This window comes from Ixodes scapularis, unplaced genomic scaffold (genome assembly GCF_016920785.2).
Source record: "Ixodes scapularis isolate PalLabHiFi unplaced genomic scaffold, ASM1692078v2 PGA_scaffold3__209_contigs__length_174095766, whole genome shotgun sequence".
NCBI classification, from domain to species: domain Eukaryota; kingdom Metazoa; phylum Arthropoda; class Arachnida; order Ixodida; family Ixodidae; genus Ixodes; species Ixodes scapularis.
Genome location: NW_024609868.1, coordinates 86,286,557 through 86,305,445, shown reverse-complemented (window position 1 = coordinate 86,305,445; position 18,889 = coordinate 86,286,557). Strand labels below are relative to the sequence as shown.

Genomic DNA, 18,889 nt, shown 5'->3' with positions numbered 1-18,889 from the left:
GCCAGTCCGAGAAACTAGCCAACAAAATGGGCCTAAGTGCCCTTGAACAGTGGAGATGTGGTCGGAAGGTGCAATGGCAATGCATTAAAAATGTGAATAGAAAGAGGCAATAGCTGGGGCACAATTCTGTCTAGTGCTCAGACTCAAGCTGCTGGTTTGTGCTCTGTGGTGCCAAAATAGTGGCCATAGTTGATATTTTATTTTGCCTAGTCTGGCACAAGATGACCTCCGCAGTGTTTGCACTGTAAAACCTGCAAACAACTACAATGCTGTCTGCTCCCGTTGAACATTCTACAGCAATGGCTGGATGAGTGATGATGAGGACGATACAAACTTATTGCTTTTTTTAAAATTTTTGCCCTCTTAATGTGTTTTTAGACAAGTACTCATCTAAATATGCCTCACAAAATACTCCATGCTTTTTGGTCCTTCTTGCTGTCATTGAACGAACTGATTACAGAAAGTCGGAAATTCTCTTTAGTGTCCCGTAAGGGATTTCATGCGTCTTGTCTTTTGCTGAGCCTCAAAGGATCAAATTAACACAAGATTCTATTGTGGTTGAAAAAGAATCACTGTCCAAGGTAAACTTTAAATTCTAAATGGATAAAACATCTCTGTATGTTTGAGGTCATTCACAATGTTTGGAATATTCCATGTTACAGAACAGAAATTGAGTAGCTGTGGGAACACTAAAGAGTGGTGCAGATCTGGAACGCATGTGGTGAATTTTAAGGGCATGGTACGTAGTACTTTTAGACGAGGACGAAGAAGAGACAAGACACGCAAGAGTGCTCGTGTGTGTCTTGTCTCTTCTTCGTCCTCGTCTAAAAGCGCTACCATGCCCTCGACATCCCAATACCAACTAGCCCAGCATTCAGCATTGATGTGAATTTGAAACATGAAAAGTTCAATTAATTGTGGTGATTTCTGACCAATGAAAAACACACCCAGGTAGTGCTACACAGGCCCTTTTGGTATCGGCATAGTTCAGGGCGTGGAGTGGTAAGAACATGTTCAGGACTTAAAAAGGAAACGTCACATGTGACAATCAGTTCAAACAGCAGCATAGCACAATAATAGAAATACCAAAACGGGCGATTCTAAACAATGTTACTATGCAGCATAGTTTTGTTTATACAGCATAAACAGCAAAAATAAAAGCAGTAGATCATGCAACAATAAAACTTTTCAAGAATTCTTTTATCTTCGCAGGGAGGGGCAAAGAAAAAATGTTTTATGATCTTTAAAAAGTTAATTTTTGCAAATGGTGCAAGTTTTTATGCAAGTAATATGAGGTTGATCCCTTAGTATCGAAAAATAAATATATATTTCTCCAATCAATTTTAAATATTTAAGAGACAAATCAGATTTAAAATTCCTTGTTTTACACAACCCTATTTTTTTTTAATCTTTTTAGTACTTGTTTTCTAGCAGTATGCATTTTGTGCACAAATTTGGAGGGTGCAAGTTGCATTTTGTGGTGCCAGTTGCATCTTATGCAATTTGTACCCTCCCACATTTTGTGTAAATTAAGGAGGGTGAAAGTACTTGGCTTTCAATCCAGTTTTAGATTATTGCTGCAGAAAATTAATTCCTACTGGTATTTCAAATGATGTTAATATACCTATTTTTCTTGTATTTGTTCTCTAACGCACAGTACAGCCTCACCTCTGACAAGCAGGTAAATATCCGGAGTGTAATAAATCAGAAACATAGTCAGGGTGAACAAAAGCAGTAAAGAAATTCTGCACTACAAGTTGGATTTATTGTGCTGTTGTGTGGTGAGGAGGACGGTGTGCAAAGAGACTGGGCAAAGTTTGGAGACGCTCGCAGACGATCAACGCTTCCTCCGCCTCGCAGCTTGTACTGCAAACGCGGCCCATGAACCACGTCACCCTGATCGTGCACTTTGAAACACTGCTCCAATCCGTTGTGCCTTGCTCCCAAAGTCGCGGTGCAGGAGTTGTCGAGGCACTCGAAACTGCGGTGCTGCGGTCGTGTCTAGCTTGATTCTCCATCACATTTTGTGTTACCACCGTCCGCCATCTTTGCCGCAGTACGGGGGAAAGCGTCAGTCTTTTGTTGATCCGATGTGCTACATGTCACTAAGGACTGTAACCTTTTTTATGGTATAATTTTAACTGCACCTTCACATTTGATGTTTTTTATGTTAATGTTGCAGGCACTGATGTGAGTACAGCTTGCTTTTTGTTTTTCACTTCTCATGCAGTTTTATACTTGAAAGCCAATGCTACGGTAGAATTTAATCAGTAAACTTGCGTGTTAAGGTTGGGGTGGAGACTTGCCCAGGGCTATATCCAGAAAACTTTGTCAAGGGGGGGGGGGGGGGGGGGGGGGGGGGGAGGGAGGAGGAGGAGGAGGAGGAGGAGGAGGAGGAGGAGGAGGAGGAGGAGGAGGAGGAGGAGGGGGAGGGAGGGAGGGAGGGAGGGAGGGAGGGAGGGAGGGAGGGAGGGAGGGAGGGAGGGAGGGAAGGAAGGAAGGAAGGGAGGGAGAAAGGGAGGGGAGCGGGGGTTCCGGGCACGCGGTAACAATTTTGCCATGAAAAAGAAACTTGTGCGTTGCAAGACCCCGAGGCAGTGATGCTGGATCCTGTTCCCTCGGCTGAGGTGCATTGACCTTGATTGAGCTCCTGAACTGTCGCTTTTGTGTGCACTGTGAATTATATCCCTCTCCCACTCACAGCACACTTTGGCATAAAAAGGTCTTCTCTCCCTTTCTTTCAGTTATTTCTAAAATGTGGATTAGGGAGGTAGCTGGGAGATAGACGTAGGCCTGTGATGCAGTTTTCAACTAATCAAGAGCCTAATCATTCCTCGAAAAGAATGAAGCAGTCCCTTTCTCACTTCTTCTTTAGAGGGAATGTTTTATTTTGGGGGTGCAAGTTTCTGCAGGGTGAGCGAATTGGGGAGAGTAGGGTCGCACAGTGTGGAAAGGAGGGGTTATGAAATGTTTCGCACTGCTCGCGGAGGTCAGAACCCCTAAACTTCTCCCCCCCTCAATGTTTACCGCCCTGGACTTGCCATTAGTATCTCTGTGTCCCTTTCTTGTCTTCGTCTTTTGCGCTGAATTTGCTGTCATGGGTTACCAACTAGGAAGGAAGGGAGTAGTGTAGGAAGGAGGATAGTGGTGAAGGGCAAAGTCGAGAGAGGCGACACGGGGCAGAAGCTAATGCACGCGTGGATGCTGGGGCAAGTCTGAACTTGCGGGTGTGCAGAGTGCATACGCCTTAGTTTTTGCTACAAAATGGAGTGTGAACCAATTACTAGCACTGGTCAAAGTAGGCGGAAAAGGAAGATTGACGGATTGTGAACGAACGAGATGGGCTGGCGAAACTGGTGAACAGCGAAAGCAGCGTCACGCAGCGAATGCTGCTGCTGAGCATGCAAGGCGGGCGATTGAGAACCTCCAAGGCTGGAAAAAATTACGAGGAAGATTCGTTGGTGGATCGTTTTGGAATGCGTTAGCATGGGGACCCGTGGGTAACGCCACACAAGTCATCCTTTGGAAAATGCTAACACTGACCCTTTAACGAAGCCGAAAAGAGGCAGCAAAAAATAAAGGAAGCAGAAGAGAAAGCAAAAACAGAAAAGTGAAGGGGTCAGCATTAGCGTTTCCCAAAGGGGAACATGTGTGACATTTCTCAAGGGTCATGCTAACACAGTTCCTAAGGATCCACCAATGGATCTTCTTTTAATTTATTTTTTAAACACTCTTATTTGTGCAGGTATTATTGTATGGACGTCACCGGGTTCGCTGACATACATGCAACATAAGAAAACAAGTGCACGCATTGCCCAGATGAAGTGTTGGAAAATTAATCTTGGAGTCGTGGAGTGACACATACCTGCGTGCTCATTGTCATGAGGATAACAAAAGCAACACAACTACACGCCGTGAAAGCGCCGCACATTCTGAAGTTTGGCCCCAGATAATTTGTTAGTGCACAAACTCCTGTCTAGGTGGCGCTACGAGTCTATGTTGCTGTTGATTCGCGGTTTGATTCGTACGGGTGTCAACAACGTGCTAAAGGGCAGGAGCCAGAACCTCGGAAAGTAGCTGGAGGAGAGAGTACTAAAAGCTTAAAGACGTACAGAAACGAAATCCAGCGCTCATTTTTTAGCTTTAATATGTTGCATGTTGCAGCATAACCTCAAAAATACCAGTCTTCCTTTGAAAGGCACAAGAAACCTCATTTTAAAGCTAAATAAACAATCTTTTAATGTGCACCTGGTGGATGCATTTGGAGCCCATTTGGGATGTAATCTAGCAATGTTGGGGAACTTGCTATGTAGTCATGACGTAGCAAGTTCTATCAAAGCAGCGCCGCTCTTTGGAATTAAAGATTTTCCTTCTTAGCTTTCCTCCCCAACTCACAAATCGCGCATTGTACCAAACAGTTCAAAAAGACGGAAAGGAGGGACTTCTCTCTTGCGGACCCTTGTTTTGTGTACCCGGACACAACCATTCTTCTCCCAGAAGACAAGCCTGTCATTTAAAACTCGACAAAGGTTGCTTTCTCCACCCCATCCACCCCTAAGCTGACAGTGCTGTGGAAGCTACGTGCTCCTTGGGCCAACCACACGCTCGTCACCCGACGGGTACTTTGAACGGCTCGCTTGTAACGCGTTGACGCTATGGATGCCACCACAACGTTTACAACGCCACCAACGGCAAAGCTCATAACCACGCCATCCTTGTTACGTCACGAATGCAGAGAATCTTTTTTTTTTTTTTTTTTTCTGTTTTTGTTTGCACCGTATATTCCATGACACCATCGCATTCTCCGTTCTCTTCGCTTCGAGCTTTTGCCCGGGTGCACTGTTTAGAACGAAAAATATAGCGAGTCATTCAAACTGCAAACGTGCGATTATCATGTACGGTTATTATCCGTCACAAATCGTGTTCATTTCTGAACGAAATATGAATATTTTAATTTTAATTTCCGTATCCCGAATTTAGTATTCTTATGCACCATCCTAGAGATTTGGGGACAAACAAAGGAAACCGTGCAGAGGGTGGCTGAAGCTAACAGATTAATTAAGCGGATGAGCCGACAACTGAAGTATGCCATTCTAAATGTTAACAGAGAGGTGTATGCCTCTGGCTTTCACACTTTTGTGGAGGATGGGATTTATTACAATGGAACAACTGGCGAGATGGTTGGAGAGGGAATTGTTAGCCAGGCAACAGCTTGAGGGACCCAGAGTGCTGAGGGTGCCTGTGTAGATGAATCAGGAGAGGCATCTCGATGCAAATTGCATAGAAAAAGAGGGTACATAAACACGCAGGGAGGCCGAAACAGGTTGAAATGGGAAGAGATTGAAGAGCAACAAAAGCAGGAAGATTTAATGATTTGTTGGCAAGTATTCTTCACGTGTTGTTATGCATTTGCAAAATGCAGAACCCCAGATGTGTTGTAGCATCTGTGCTCTCTGCTAAGATAAACTCTAAGCAAAACTGCTCCAGGGACTGCCCTGATGAGTGTGCTGGATTCAACGCAGAACTCTTGGATATTTGCAAGCACATTTGACCTTTTGCACATTTAACAAAGAGCTGACGAAGACTGAAAATACTCTAATTTCAACCTCTAATATAAATTAAAGTTTATTAACAATATCTTCTATTTCCTCCTAAGGTGCAGAACTTCTGGCAATGTAAAATATTGGGAGCCACAAAAATAGAAACTTTTGCATGCAAGAAAAAACACTGAATACATTTTCATGTTTCGCTGGCAAGATATACTAGGGGTTGAAAGCTGCTTGCTGGTTTTTACAAAAATAATCTCTGTAAATATCAGACTCTAGACATATGTATCTTAAAGCTTGTAGCTGGCTTGTAAACAGAGCTATGTTTGGAGATTGGTGTTTTCCATAGCTCTGTTTCTCCAGGGTTAAAAGCGTCAGTTGTAAACAAGCTTTTCCAGCTTCTGATCGTCATGTTCTCGGTTGTGCGTACAGTTACAGCGAGCTCCTGGGAGACCATGGTTCCTACCTTCTGCGGGTGACATCCAAGGGAGAGTGCCACAGGGAGACTCTCGAGGAACCTGCAAACATCTATAATCGTGAGTTTGCACTTTGTTTCCTCTAAAGTTCTAAACTATGAAATCCAACCTTAGCTCCTTTGAGGCAGATGTTCCTCTATCGGACGTCTCGTGTGACTGTTCATGATGCAAGTGAAATTTCTCAATTGATGGGTGTAGTAAAGCGAAAGCGAAGCAGCTGCAGAAAGACAATGCAGAATATAATTACGAACGGTCCTCTTCCAGCTAGGAACCGTGCTTGTAAAATTGTGTGATCATAATCTTTTTTAATACAAATAGAATATGAGTAATGCACAGAATTTTGAACAAAGGAGCCGGAGGAAACTAGACATGCATGACCTTGGTGCCACCCAGGAGAGTGGAAGGAAAGGAAACTAGGCACGCAAGTGCTTAGAACGACAACAAAGAGGGCAGTGAGAGCGTAGACATGGCCAACGCAGATCGCAAAGCAGCAAATTTTTGAGATACCTTTACTATCTACCTGACAGTCTGCTGATCTTGAAAATGGTGCCTATTGATAACTAATTTACTGAAAATGCATATCCAAGTAATGGGACGTATATGCTTTTGCATAAAATGAAGTGATTTTGCATTAAATTTGGGACCCGAGTTTTTGTTGACGCAGATGAAAAATACGCGGAACCCTAGCCATAAACAGCTTTGCTGTAAAAGTTATTTCTAATACAGAATCCAATATTAAATACAGTTGCTAAACGATTGCTTGGACTTGACACGGATCACTCGAAAGTCAGAAAATTAGGCAGTCCGAGAAACCGATTTTATATAAAATACCAAACTCTCACACATCTTCCGCAGGGCCACTATTCATATGCCCCAGTTGCTCTTAAATTGGCATAGAGCACTCAATTATTTTGTTTATTTATTTAGAAGATACTGCAGCTCGCATATGTCAGCCAATACAGGTGTGTTTGCATAGGAACGTTACTTTTTTTAACACGCCATTTGATACTCACAAGCGCAGTCACAACAACAAAGCCGTCAAGCGACAGAACAGTCACAAATTTATCTCATGGGGAGTTTCATTCATTAATTTCCCTAATGTAAAAAAGAATACTTAAAAGCATCATGCTTACTGTAAAATACCGGTAGTGCACCCTCTTCCTTCGCTCAAGTGCCCCCTATTAACATTTTTCAAACTTGGGAATTTCGCGAAGTGTACGTTAGGGGCCCTGCAACAACTTTTTGACTGATTTTTAATTTGCACCGATCCTGAGCATACTAAACTTAGTAACTTAATGAAACTTTTCTCAAATTTCGCTTTATTTTAAAAGTTATAGGCAAATTAGAATTACAAAAACAAGCAAAAACTCCCTTCCTTCGTGACATCGTAGGTCCTGGCTTGATTGGCCGTGAACTAGAGGAGGGATAGTGAGCTCATCGAGCGCTCACTGCTGCCGCACTCCGTGTCTACGGCTCGAGAGGGTGCCACTAAAACAAGTGTTGGATAGGCTGTATGAAGGGGGCGGTCAGGGCGGCTCACATTGCATTTGCTGCACGATTAAATACTAATTCGGCGTGACACTTCATTGGCCACTAGCAACAGCAAACACGGGGTAAATATCAGTTCAGAACAAAAGCTTCTTCGCACTGCCATACCGTCAAATGGCAAAATCGCCAGCCAAGCCCGCGCTGAAAGCCCTCGGAACCGGTCGGATCCTCGAGCCGGTATACAACCGCAGCACTGCCACATACATTTGGGACCTTTCTACGCATGCCGTTCGTTGGTGCCTCATCCCACTAGCTCTTTCTAGTATGCGCCGCTTTTTCCGCCGCTTGGTGGTAGGTATTTTGACGGGTCATGTCTTGTTTTCGTACTTTATAAACTGCGTGTGTTTGTTTTCTGATCGGAGATACTGAACAAAAACTACTTTCATACATAATTGAAGCGGTTCGCGACACTTTTATTTTGTACCTCGACTAAAAAAAAGGATTTTAGCGGTTTTGACCAGTAGTAAGCCCAGGACCAAAGACGTCGCATATCGCGCGCTTTCGGCAACGCAAGTCGCCCTCGTAGGTGGAGGAAGTTTCCGCGTCGTGCGGTTAAAATATGACGCCTTGGTATTTAGTCACTCTCTCAGTGCCCGCTGGCTTGCCCGAACCCCAGGAGACCCGGAAACCACAAAAAAGGTAGAGGCTTAAATATGATTGTAGGGCCCCTTTAAGGGGGGACACTACCCAGAAAAAGCAATTTCTGCAAAAAAACATTCATTTTGAAAAATGTCATATTTACATCCACCAACATCTAGAGGGTATTTCCAGAAAGTTTCATTAGTTTACACTGCATAATTAATTTTTTATAGATTATTTTCGGTCCACCAACGCTAAAGAAAAGGCAGAGGTTAGAGCACTTTGAACGCATTTTTCTCCATTCCACTTTCTGGCATAAATGTCACTTTAGGAAAACTATTGTTTTGTTATTACATAACTTGGATATATTTTTATGAGTTTTTCTGGGGTGAAATTTTAAGGGGAAGATAACTATGAGCTTGTATTTTTTATTTTTGTAATTTCATGCTCAAAAACCAAAATGTTTTGACAAAGGATGGAAATCTAAAACACTGTATTTGTGTTTATGTGGCTCTATTGTCATGAAAGATGGTATAACATAGAAATATAGCTCCATAGTTATCTGCTCTGAACTGTCCTAATACAATATAACACATGAAAACGACAAATTTATAAGTAATTTTAAAACAATAGTTTTCCTACGCAGGCACGCCCACTTTCATCTTTGAAGGCTTGCAGGTTTTTTTGTACGTCACCCAGGTTAACAAAATTTGGCAGAAATGTTCTCAACATCAACAAAAACAAGCCCTGCAAATATAATTTAAATCAGACAAGTGGTTCAAAAATTTACTTTTTTGGGTAGTGTCCCCCCTTAAGTGTCCAATTTGATTGGACAAGCACCCATGTCTAGATTTATCCAGTTTTCAGTGAAAGTGGGGTTAGGCACTCCCCCAGTATTTTGCAGTAAGTTTGTATTGTTTTATTACTTTTGCGTGATTTAGCATAGAAGAACCAGTTGTTGAAAATTCAATACACCTTTCACTGTTAACATAAAATTTTATTAAGAAGAAAATATGCGTGCTTGGGTCTATTTATCTTTACCTTGTCTCCAATGGCTGCATATTAGTTTCTAGAGCTAACCCCATGCAGAAGAGTTGCATGGTCACCCAGGGCATTCATTTCTGTGATTTCCTCTCACCTAAATCATCCTTGTAAAGTTGAACTTATTTTCTTCAGAACTAATGCCTACAAATACTCACCCCTACCATTATGCATTTCTGATTGGAACAGTCTGTCCTCGAGCTTGGTGGCAACAAATGGCCACATCTTTTTTGTGCAGGAGTTTGTTAAGTTGTTTGAATGATGTCTGTATAATGATGCTATTTTCTTTTTGTTCTAATTTCATTTTTTTTAATTATAAAAAAAAGTTAACTTGATGTACTCTTTAAAATTAAAAAAATGAGACGTTTACAAGTCCCTGTAATGGTGAATTAGAGTGCAGCTCTTGAGAAGGGGAGGGTATGGAGGGGATGGTATGCCCCTCCTCCTCATCCATACCCTCTTCTCCTTCCTCATCTACTCCCCCCGTGCTCCTTGCCTCCTCTTCCTTGTCCTCCTCTCTGCCTCCTCCCCTCCTCCTCCCTCTTCCTCCTCCCTCCTTCCACGCATTGCATTAATTATGGGAAACGTCCCATAATGCAACATGCGCATCACCGCGTTGCATTATGGGACGTTTTCCATAATGCACCGCGCGATTACGGCGACGCCGAAGCCGGAAATGGGCAGCTTAAGAGCTGCACTCTAAAATGAAGGACGTTTACAAATCTCTGTAATGCAAAATTAGAGCGCAGCTCTTGAAGAGGAGGAGAGGAGGGTATACTCTTCCTCCGTACCCTCCTTTCCTCCTCCTCCTCCTCTTCTCCTCCTTCATACCCTCCCCTCCTCCCACAGTTTGCCCACTAAATTTAGCTGGAAAATTGACGCCACGTGACCTAAACACCAATTCGGTTTCTCCACTAAATTTTGCGGGAAAAATGATGTCACATGACTTCGTGTCACTTCACCCACGAACAAATTTAGTTTCTCCACTAGATTTAGTTGGAAAATTAATGTCACATGACCTCAACACCAATTCAATTTTTTGATAAATTTTGTGGAACGGTCACGATAACGGCGACGCCGCGAAATGCGGAAACGGGCACCTAAGAGCTGCGCTCTAAAAATATATTGAATGTAAATTCCACAACAAGTTTTTGCACACTTTTCAGTTTGTTGATTCCTACTGTGCTAGGAAATACTGGTTCACTGTTACAAAGTAATTGGTTCATTTTTTATAATTTCATGATTTTCTCCTTCCTGCAGCTTTAATCACAGCCGGTGCCATCTTCCTGGTTGTGGTCTTAGTATGGCAGATTGCAAGGTGTTGCAGAAGGTAATTTTTTTTATTTTTAGAGAGTAGCAGCAAGCCTTGTTGGGACTATCCAACAGTTCGAATATTTATCATAACTTATACAAAGCTCCTTGGCTATGGTTGCTTCATGCAGGGAGCTTTTGAGCAAAAATAGATTAAGAGAGGGTGCAGTCTAGCTTACAATGTTCTCTTATTTTAGTGCTAAATTTGTCAGGCCTATGTGACGAGTCGGGACAAGCCTCCAGCTATGGGGAACGACAGCATGGTTCTGCGAGCTTCTGTGGCAGCCATCTTAAATAAGAGGAGTGTTTTGGGTTTTCGATCGACAAATTTCAATCAAACTCGGGGTAATGTGCTTGGCAACACTACCAAATGGACAATCGCTTCTAGAGCGACCGTCAGTTTGTTTTCTGCCAGCACTCCACATTTGCGCTTCACTGTGTGAAGTGTAAATGTGGAGTGGTCAATCCTTTCACGCCAGTGCCGCTAAGCTCACTGCCGTTACCAACTGCAGCCAAATAAGCCAAAATGGTCATTTCTAAAATGACACGATGCAACGTTCCCGAAGAGTTTTTACTTCTATGTTACGCTCGGTCCCAGTCGAATTCTGTGTTAAAGGCCGACACATGGCCATGTCCTTCTCCAGGGTAGAGTCCTCTTGCCTTTTTACACTCCCAAATAGTAAAGTAGGGAAGTGGGTTCGAAAAGCGAGGCTATCGCTCTGCACACTGTCTGGTCGGAGGGAAAGGCATTGTCGATACCAGCTGAAAGACGAGGACTGCGCATCATCGTTTGTAGATCCTCGACTTGCCCCAAGCGGCAAACCCGTTGAAGCTCGACAGGGGTATGCCACAAAGCAAAAGATGCACGCATCTGGTGTCCCCGCATGTGAGCATCACGCTTGTGAGATGCTGCAAGATGTTCTGGCAGCGACGTTGACCGAGCGAGACGGCGTTGTGTAGATCCTCTAGTGATGACGTTTAAATAAAGAAGTGGGGGAGGGGGAAGGCACAAGCCTTGTCTTCTGGGTGGTATTGGTATCGCCTACTTGTGGAGAGGTGGTGAGGGCGAGTCTGGGAGAGGAGGAAGGGTAAAAAGCATTACACCTATGTTGGTTTTTAACACTGACGGTTTTGGCCATCTGGCAGTTCATACCTGCATATATGTCCTGCTCATATCCCATTTGAATGTCACGTTAGAAGGAGCCATCCCTTTGTTGTTGCAGGGTGAGGGCGGCGATGGGGGCAAGAAACTCCTCTTTCGAGTCACAGGTGAGAAATCCCAAATCGGGCTGTTAAGGTGTCGAGTGGTTAAGGTTATGGTGTCAAGTGGCTACAGCGTACCAGTGAGCCCCCACAAGGCGGGGGCTCACTGGTACGCCGCAGCCACTCCACATCAAAACGGACGTTGAGGTGAAATTCCACGGAATAAATTGCTAGCGCAAACACCAAAATGCGCTTTGTGAACAGTTCAAAAGAGCAACTCTGGCTGCTGTTGACGCCTGTCAGACTTGCCTGCGAGGATACCGCAGGTTACAATCGAGACCGAAATAAAGGCGCTTTAGACCACTGCTTGCCTATGTTTGTCTATATGATATACCATTTAATTTATATCGGTTATCATTACCTAAAAAATTAGCCTCAAAATTTGGAAAGAAAGTGCGTCCCTTACATGCGTTTATACTATACATGAAGTTGCATTGTCAAGGACTTGGACATGCTTGGACTTCAGATCTGAGTAGCACTGAAAACCCCTCGAAGTTCTAGCCAACTAGCCAAATATGATGCTTTGTGCTTAAGAACCTCAATTTAGTGCTTTCTTATTTTTGGCTATTTCATCTGCATGGGACAAAATATTTTTAAACTACAACAGTCATTCTAGAGTTATTATCAAGTAATTTCAAATATGGCACAGATTCGGAAGAATAATCTTTGTCGTGTCATGGTATGAACTAAGTATTCCCGGAAGCATTGTTATTTTAAGATCATCATGAATTTATTATGGTCTGTCGGTTTTAGCATGCGAGTTTTGTCGTTTACAACTTTTAGGAACCTTGATTCTGGCTTGCAGGAGAACGTCCTGGATCTGCGCTTATTTGTTATTTTAAGATCATGATGGATTTATTATGGTCTGTCAGTTTTAGCATGCGAGTTTTGTCGTTTACAACTTTTAGGAACCTTGATTCTGGCTTGCAGGAGAACGTCCTTGGATCTGCGCTCTCCATTAGTGGCAATGCCGCCGAGATGGAAAAGCCACCTCTGACCCCAGCAAAGAAGAGGCTCCGTGCCCTGGATGCCTTCAGAGGGTCAGTGTCCGAGTCTGGGCCGCTTTCTGCAGTGTGTGGGCTCAACTAACCCTGGGACAGGCTTTTATTCCTAAACTTGAAGTATAACTGAGGCTCCTCCCTGCCATTCTTAGCTTGGCGGTGATTATTGAAAGCATGCAACAATACAGTTGTGCTATGATGTGGCACAACTGTATTTCATGTAGACGTAGCATTTCACGTAGACATTCTGCGGAGTCACCAACCTTAGTTTCTAATCAATGTCAGCTTACCCGAGCATAATGTCATATGAAACCTTCAAGACCACGGTTGGCGCTAACTTTTTTTTTTTTTTTACGGAAGACCCGGAAATTGAGAACACGGATCCCCTCCATATGTTGCCGAAAGGCGCCGCAATCTTCTCAATCCCAGCAGATCTCCTTGATCCGTCTGCGGGCGAAGAGCACTTGGATAGTAAGAGGAGCGAAAAATACTTCTCACATAGATTAGATTGATTACTGGCACCGGTGAATGTCATCCCATAGTGATTTTCGAGCCATTGAACATGCACACACTTCGTAGAGGCACCTTCCTGTGCATATAAACGAGAAAACGTGCTGGCTTATTGCTGCTTGCAACTGCGGGACACACGATTGAACCCAAACTTCGAGTAACTTTTTCGGGTTGAATGGCGTGAAAACACGTACAGAGCAACACTGGACATAGGTATGTTTAAAGTGTCATGATGTCAAACCTTAACTCTGGGGCGAGATCGAGAAACGCAGCCAAGACGCTGCGGGTGCATTAGAAGAGGTAGGAGCGGGCAGCGCTTCACTATGCAACAACGGGGACCGTCACTGGTGGCACTGCTAACCAGCTGCCAAGGCAGAGTGTCGCACCCCCTATAGGTGTCGCACGCTCCTAATAGTAAATGCATTTTCCAGAGAACGGAGCTCTTAACTTTTTGGGTGCGTGCTATGCTGCCGATTTGAAACGTGTCCGATTATTTGGCTCAGTCGTACGTAAATCAAAAGGGCAAAAAGTGTCTATTTATATTTTAAATTTATAATACCCACAGGCCCCTATTTCAGATGTGTCAACTTTGACAAGCTGTTCTTTGTCTTTGTGTTTTAGGTTGTCTCTAGTGGTGATGGTGTTCGTGAATTACGGTGGAGGGAAATACTGGTTCTTCCACCATTCCCCATGGAATGGCCTGACAGTAGCAGATCTTGTATTTCCATGGTGAGTAACTTTTTGAACTTGAGGTTCTCCTCATATTAGGATTTTATTGTCGCACTGTGAGATGATGTTATGAATGCATTGAAACTGCCCCATTACGACAGTGTTGCTTTGTGCAGCTGCGACCATTGCAGGGTTCCATTGCAAGGTCTTCATACACCACGGCATTATTGTATTTAGCTTTTGGGACACTTTCACTGCTAATTTATAACATAATGTGTAATTGAAGATTCAAGGACAGAAAGGCCACTTATATATGAGGCCTATGGTTTGTCACCAGTGATGGAGTAAGTGGCAAAAAGGATCGCTGATAAGCATAGGTATGCACAGCAGGGGGGCGAAGCATGCTATGGCCTGACGACTCCAGAGGGCGCAAATTCAGTAAGGTTATATTTTTGTTGTGTTGCGCAACAAAAATGAAACCTTGCTGATTCTGCACCTCTCCGGAGTGATTAGGGGGTGCCAGAGCATGCTTGGCCTCCGTGCTGTATACGCCTATGCTCATAAGCTAAAGGATTTGCTAGTTTTATGTTAAAATGGATACTAAACAGTGACCAGAAAATGCCCTTGATATTTTTATTTGACTTTTCTGGGTGCTCCTAAACAGCTCGCGGGCCCATAGAAGGGTGCACCATTTGTCAGATAACATATCGCATTGATGCAGAATGTTTGTTGAAAAAACAATACAGTCACTGTAAATAAAAAAATTGACACAAAATAGCCGAAAAAAAAAAAAAAAAAAGCTTCACTGGTAGCATTTGCAAAGTGTGCTTAAAAATGTTCACTCTCGGTGTAAAAGAAAATTGCACACACAGTAGTCGATAAACAGTACTCGCAGGTACATACAGCCGGGTACAAACAATTGAGACACGAAAGTTGAGGGAAGAAACATTCACTATGTCTGTCTGCATAACAGTTCTGGCTAAAAAGAAAAAAAAAAAAAATTGGTTTGGAAAGTCTTAGCAGAAATCGAATGGTAATATTTTCTTGCAAAAATATATCTAGCTCGGGCTTGTTCATCACAGCCGAAGTATTGAATGCATACTGAATAAGTGCCACTGGTCTTATGCTTTTTGACTCTGCGCAACTGAATACATGATGTTAGCAAAGAGTCCTTTTAGGTAACGCAATGGAAATAGAGGAGGTTAGCTTTGAGCAATTTAATGAAACTGTGGAGACATTTGTGCAAAAAAGGAGAAATCTTGTGCCTTCCTTTCGGAGAGTTAATGAAAGTTTAACAGTTTCAATAATTGCTCATGACTGAAATAAATCTTCCCATTAAAATAATGATTGTAAAGCAGTCGAACAAACTTCTTTTGTATCTTTTCCATTTTAATGTTGTCTTATTCAACGAATTTCATGCCACGCTAGAGGAATCTAATTTAGACAAGATGAGCGATTGATAAAAGTGTAACAAGCAAGAATAACTTTTAAACTGACGGGTCATGCTGGTGATCGCACCCAATCTGTGGTGACGTATATTGCTCAAGTATGTCACGTGCTCTGAAAATTTTAATTCACTATCTAAGAAAACGGCCAGATCTCATACAACTGAAACATGCTCAATCAAACATTTGTTCAAAGCATATGCAAAAGTGGTTTGGAAATTTTTCCTTGATGTTTTTTGGTTTTAGACGGGTTGAGAAGAGAGTTGTTATTTTTGCACCATTCTGCCAGTGCGTTAATGTCTTGCTGCAGTTTGTCACAGGCAGATAAATCCATAATAGTTTCAAAAAGTTTAACACCATCCGCAAATTGTAATATTTCTGGGTGACTAATACATGCACTAATATATTCACAAATATGTTGAAAAGCAAAGACTATAAGCAACCACCCTGCGAGATGTTAGACCATATGTACTAACATAATTCCATCTTTCGCACAGATAACTTTCAAACCAGTTGCAAAGTGGTGAGGAGAGACCGTAGGTTGCAAGTTTTTTTAACAAGGAGAGAGTGGTTGACCAGGTCAAAAGCTTTTTTTTAATTAAAGTAAATTTTGTCGACCTGTTGCTTGAACCCTAGCTTGAAACCGATAAATTCCGTAAACATTGTTAAATTTGTTTCGACAAAACGATTAGGCAAAAGTCCATTTTGTTGTAGGCTTTTTCACCGAGAGAAACACTGCATGAGATGACAACGCATGGCCTTTTCGAATACCAGAGCGAATGAACAAATTAGTGAAATTGGACGATAATTATTGATGTTTTTTTTGGTGAACCAGCTTTGAAGATGGGAACAACGAGTGAAGACTTCCATAAAGTCAAAAACAAACTGTCTTTCAAAGACCGATTGAAAATCAAGGTCGAAATTGGAGATAACAAGTTGCCGCACCCTTTAAGTATAACAAAAGGAATACCATCAACTCCAGCCGATTTTCTTTTTTAATGGTAACACCGGAATGTGCTGGATGTAAAATATTTTGAAAATTATTATATTGGAAGGATTCATATGGTGCTAATAGTGATTATAGGAAGTGTTTTCTTTTGACCTTACAAATTTGTTTTAAAAAAGCCACAGGAGTTACACTAATGCAGTCTGTCCAGGTGAGTTATACAGCTAGAGGGATGTACCTAATTTAGGGGGATAATCGTCGCAATAAGTTGGTCAATTAACTAGAATATATTAATAAACATTTTAGTTAATGGAAATGAACATATCAGAAAGTTACCGAGCATCGTCGAAAACCAGGGAATCACTCAATTTTAGAAAGACTTGGAGCACTTGGGAAGCACAGTGAGGCGCTAAAGTTCCCACTCAAGCAGCAGGTTAGAAAACGTGGAATGATGAGACGAAAAAATTGTGCGTACACGTTACTGCACCGGTAGCTTTGCTCCTGCTGCATAAATATCGTATTCCCATTTTTTTCTTTCAAGCGCAATGAAGTATGATGCATGAATGGTAACTTTAACACTCCACTGTGCTTCCCATGTGCTCCAAGCTTTTTTTAAAAAATGGCGGATTTGGTGATTTTTGGTTACACTGAGTAAGTATTTTCATTGGAACCATGTGTTTATTCTTACTGATTAAAACGTTAATTAACATACTTATTGTGGCGATTAGACCCTTATGTAATGTCCCCTTGGCCATGTAACTCACCTGCGCAAACTGCATTAGTGTAGCTTTCACGGCTTTTTAAAGACAAATCTGTAAATCCTCGAAGAAACACCCTGTAGTATATGCACAACTACATGATGATCATTTTGAAAATACGGTAAATAACTTACTTTGTGCGTGCTCTACATTTAGCGAATTCGGCAAAGTGTGGTTTTCGGGAATATATCGCGGGCACGAAATTTTGCAAATGGGTGGTACGATATATATTTATTATTGGGAAACATATTTGCGGGATCTATTTTTTGCTAAAAGCATTCAAGTCGCTAAATTTGTGAAAATTTGGACCTCGGGAAAGTTATAGAGTGTAGACCGCATATAACGTATGTTGCGGGAGTCGCGAAAATCCGCACTATATGCGGTACCCGCGTTATAACCAAAACATCAATTTTTCAGGCCAAAATACATGCCATGAGACAACTTACCTTTGTAAAAGAATTTATTTTATGTTAGATGAAAAAGAAAGCTTAGTTTGAGGAAAGTCTTTATTTCACCAGACTAGTACAGTTCTGTCTCAAGTGTGTCACACATTTTGAAAGAAATTAGCGGCTTTTGCCTGGCGCAGCCTTTTAACGGCGTCGCGGGTTGCAGACGGACGTTGCGAGCGTTCAAGATTGCTAACCCTAATCACTTTTCTCCGGAGATGAAAACGCGTGAAAATTCGCATCCTTCATACGGTACGCGCCAGAAATACCTTGAACTTGAGCACATGCATGAAATGCGCCAAATAAGAAATCCGGGCGATGTACTGTAGTCGAAGTAAACAAACACGACGACACGGGCGTTTCTGCCGTCTTGAGAGCGCCGCCACGACATCGCCGCACGAGTGGGTGAATCTTCCCTTCTAGTACGTGCTGGGTTATCATAGCGACACACAACGAAAATTCACAGTCAAGGATAGCGCTTTTACGCAGAACGATGAGATGAACTCCGTCTATGACGACGATCACAACCGACGCCATGTTTGTGGATAGAAGCAGCCGGCCCGCGACCAGCATGCAACACGCGCGAACACTTCTCCTCGATCTGCGATTGGTCTGTCGGTGCGGTTGTTTGTTTCCAACGCAGCGGAGGGACGCACGCACGTGAACGACATGTGCGTGCGTCCCTCTGTCGCTACGGCGACCGAAGCCTCTCTCTTCGCTTCTCCCCACTTCTTCGAGCAACATCCTCGCCCCGCGCCGTCAGCGCCGTTATCTAGTGTCGCACAGGGAAGCGTGCCCGCTGCTTCGGTCGTCGGCGCGGTCGGCGGGCTGTGCCAAAAACCGCACTATAGCCGGTATTTCCCTTCGCGCGCCTGCATTTTAAGCGGTATGTAATACATGGAGTTCTATGGGAGGCGAACCGGTGGTTTAAAAAAACCGCGTTATACCCGGTCCTGCACTATAAGCGGTTACGTTGTAAGTGGTCTATACTGTATTGTTAACAGCGGTAGCTCTGACCCATTGGCGTGTCGCGAGACCCCTTTTGGATTGGTGGAGATGATGAAGGACCCTGTTTGTGGTGAGAGCCCCATATGTTGGGCACCCTGTCATTAGGTCATGTGACATAACCTAGATGCATGACTGCATCGGGGATGGATTGTACCATTTGCCATAGGCAACATTAAGACAATGCAAAGTATGATAAATCAAATATAGCTGACACACAACTGGGTTAAAGGCACAAACAACCTGTAGTATACGAAAACAAATTCACGAACATCCTTATGATGAAGTAGACTTCTCACATTGAAATACACACGAGAAAGCTCACCCGAAAATTGGAGCGTTTCT

The 18,889-nt window shown here is 42.9% G+C and overlaps 1 protein-coding gene across 3 annotated transcripts in view; it reads left to right on the top strand.

The window, feature by feature from the left end:
- Positions 1-18,889, top strand: part of LOC8024755 (heparan-alpha-glucosaminide N-acetyltransferase) — a 64,561-nt gene that overhangs the window by 11,792 nt on the left and 33,880 nt on the right. For all 3 annotated transcript variants that reach the window (XM_042292522.1, XM_042292524.1, XM_042292523.1), the window contains 5 exons: positions 5,979-6,082; positions 10,451-10,520; positions 11,725-11,770; positions 12,695-12,804; positions 13,897-14,004. In XM_042292522.1, the coding sequence (XP_042148456.1) occupies positions 5,979-6,082; positions 10,451-10,520; positions 11,725-11,770; positions 12,695-12,804; positions 13,897-14,004 (438 nt within the window). The remainder of the gene's footprint in view (positions 1-5,978; positions 6,083-10,450; positions 10,521-11,724; positions 11,771-12,694; positions 12,805-13,896; positions 14,005-18,889) is intronic.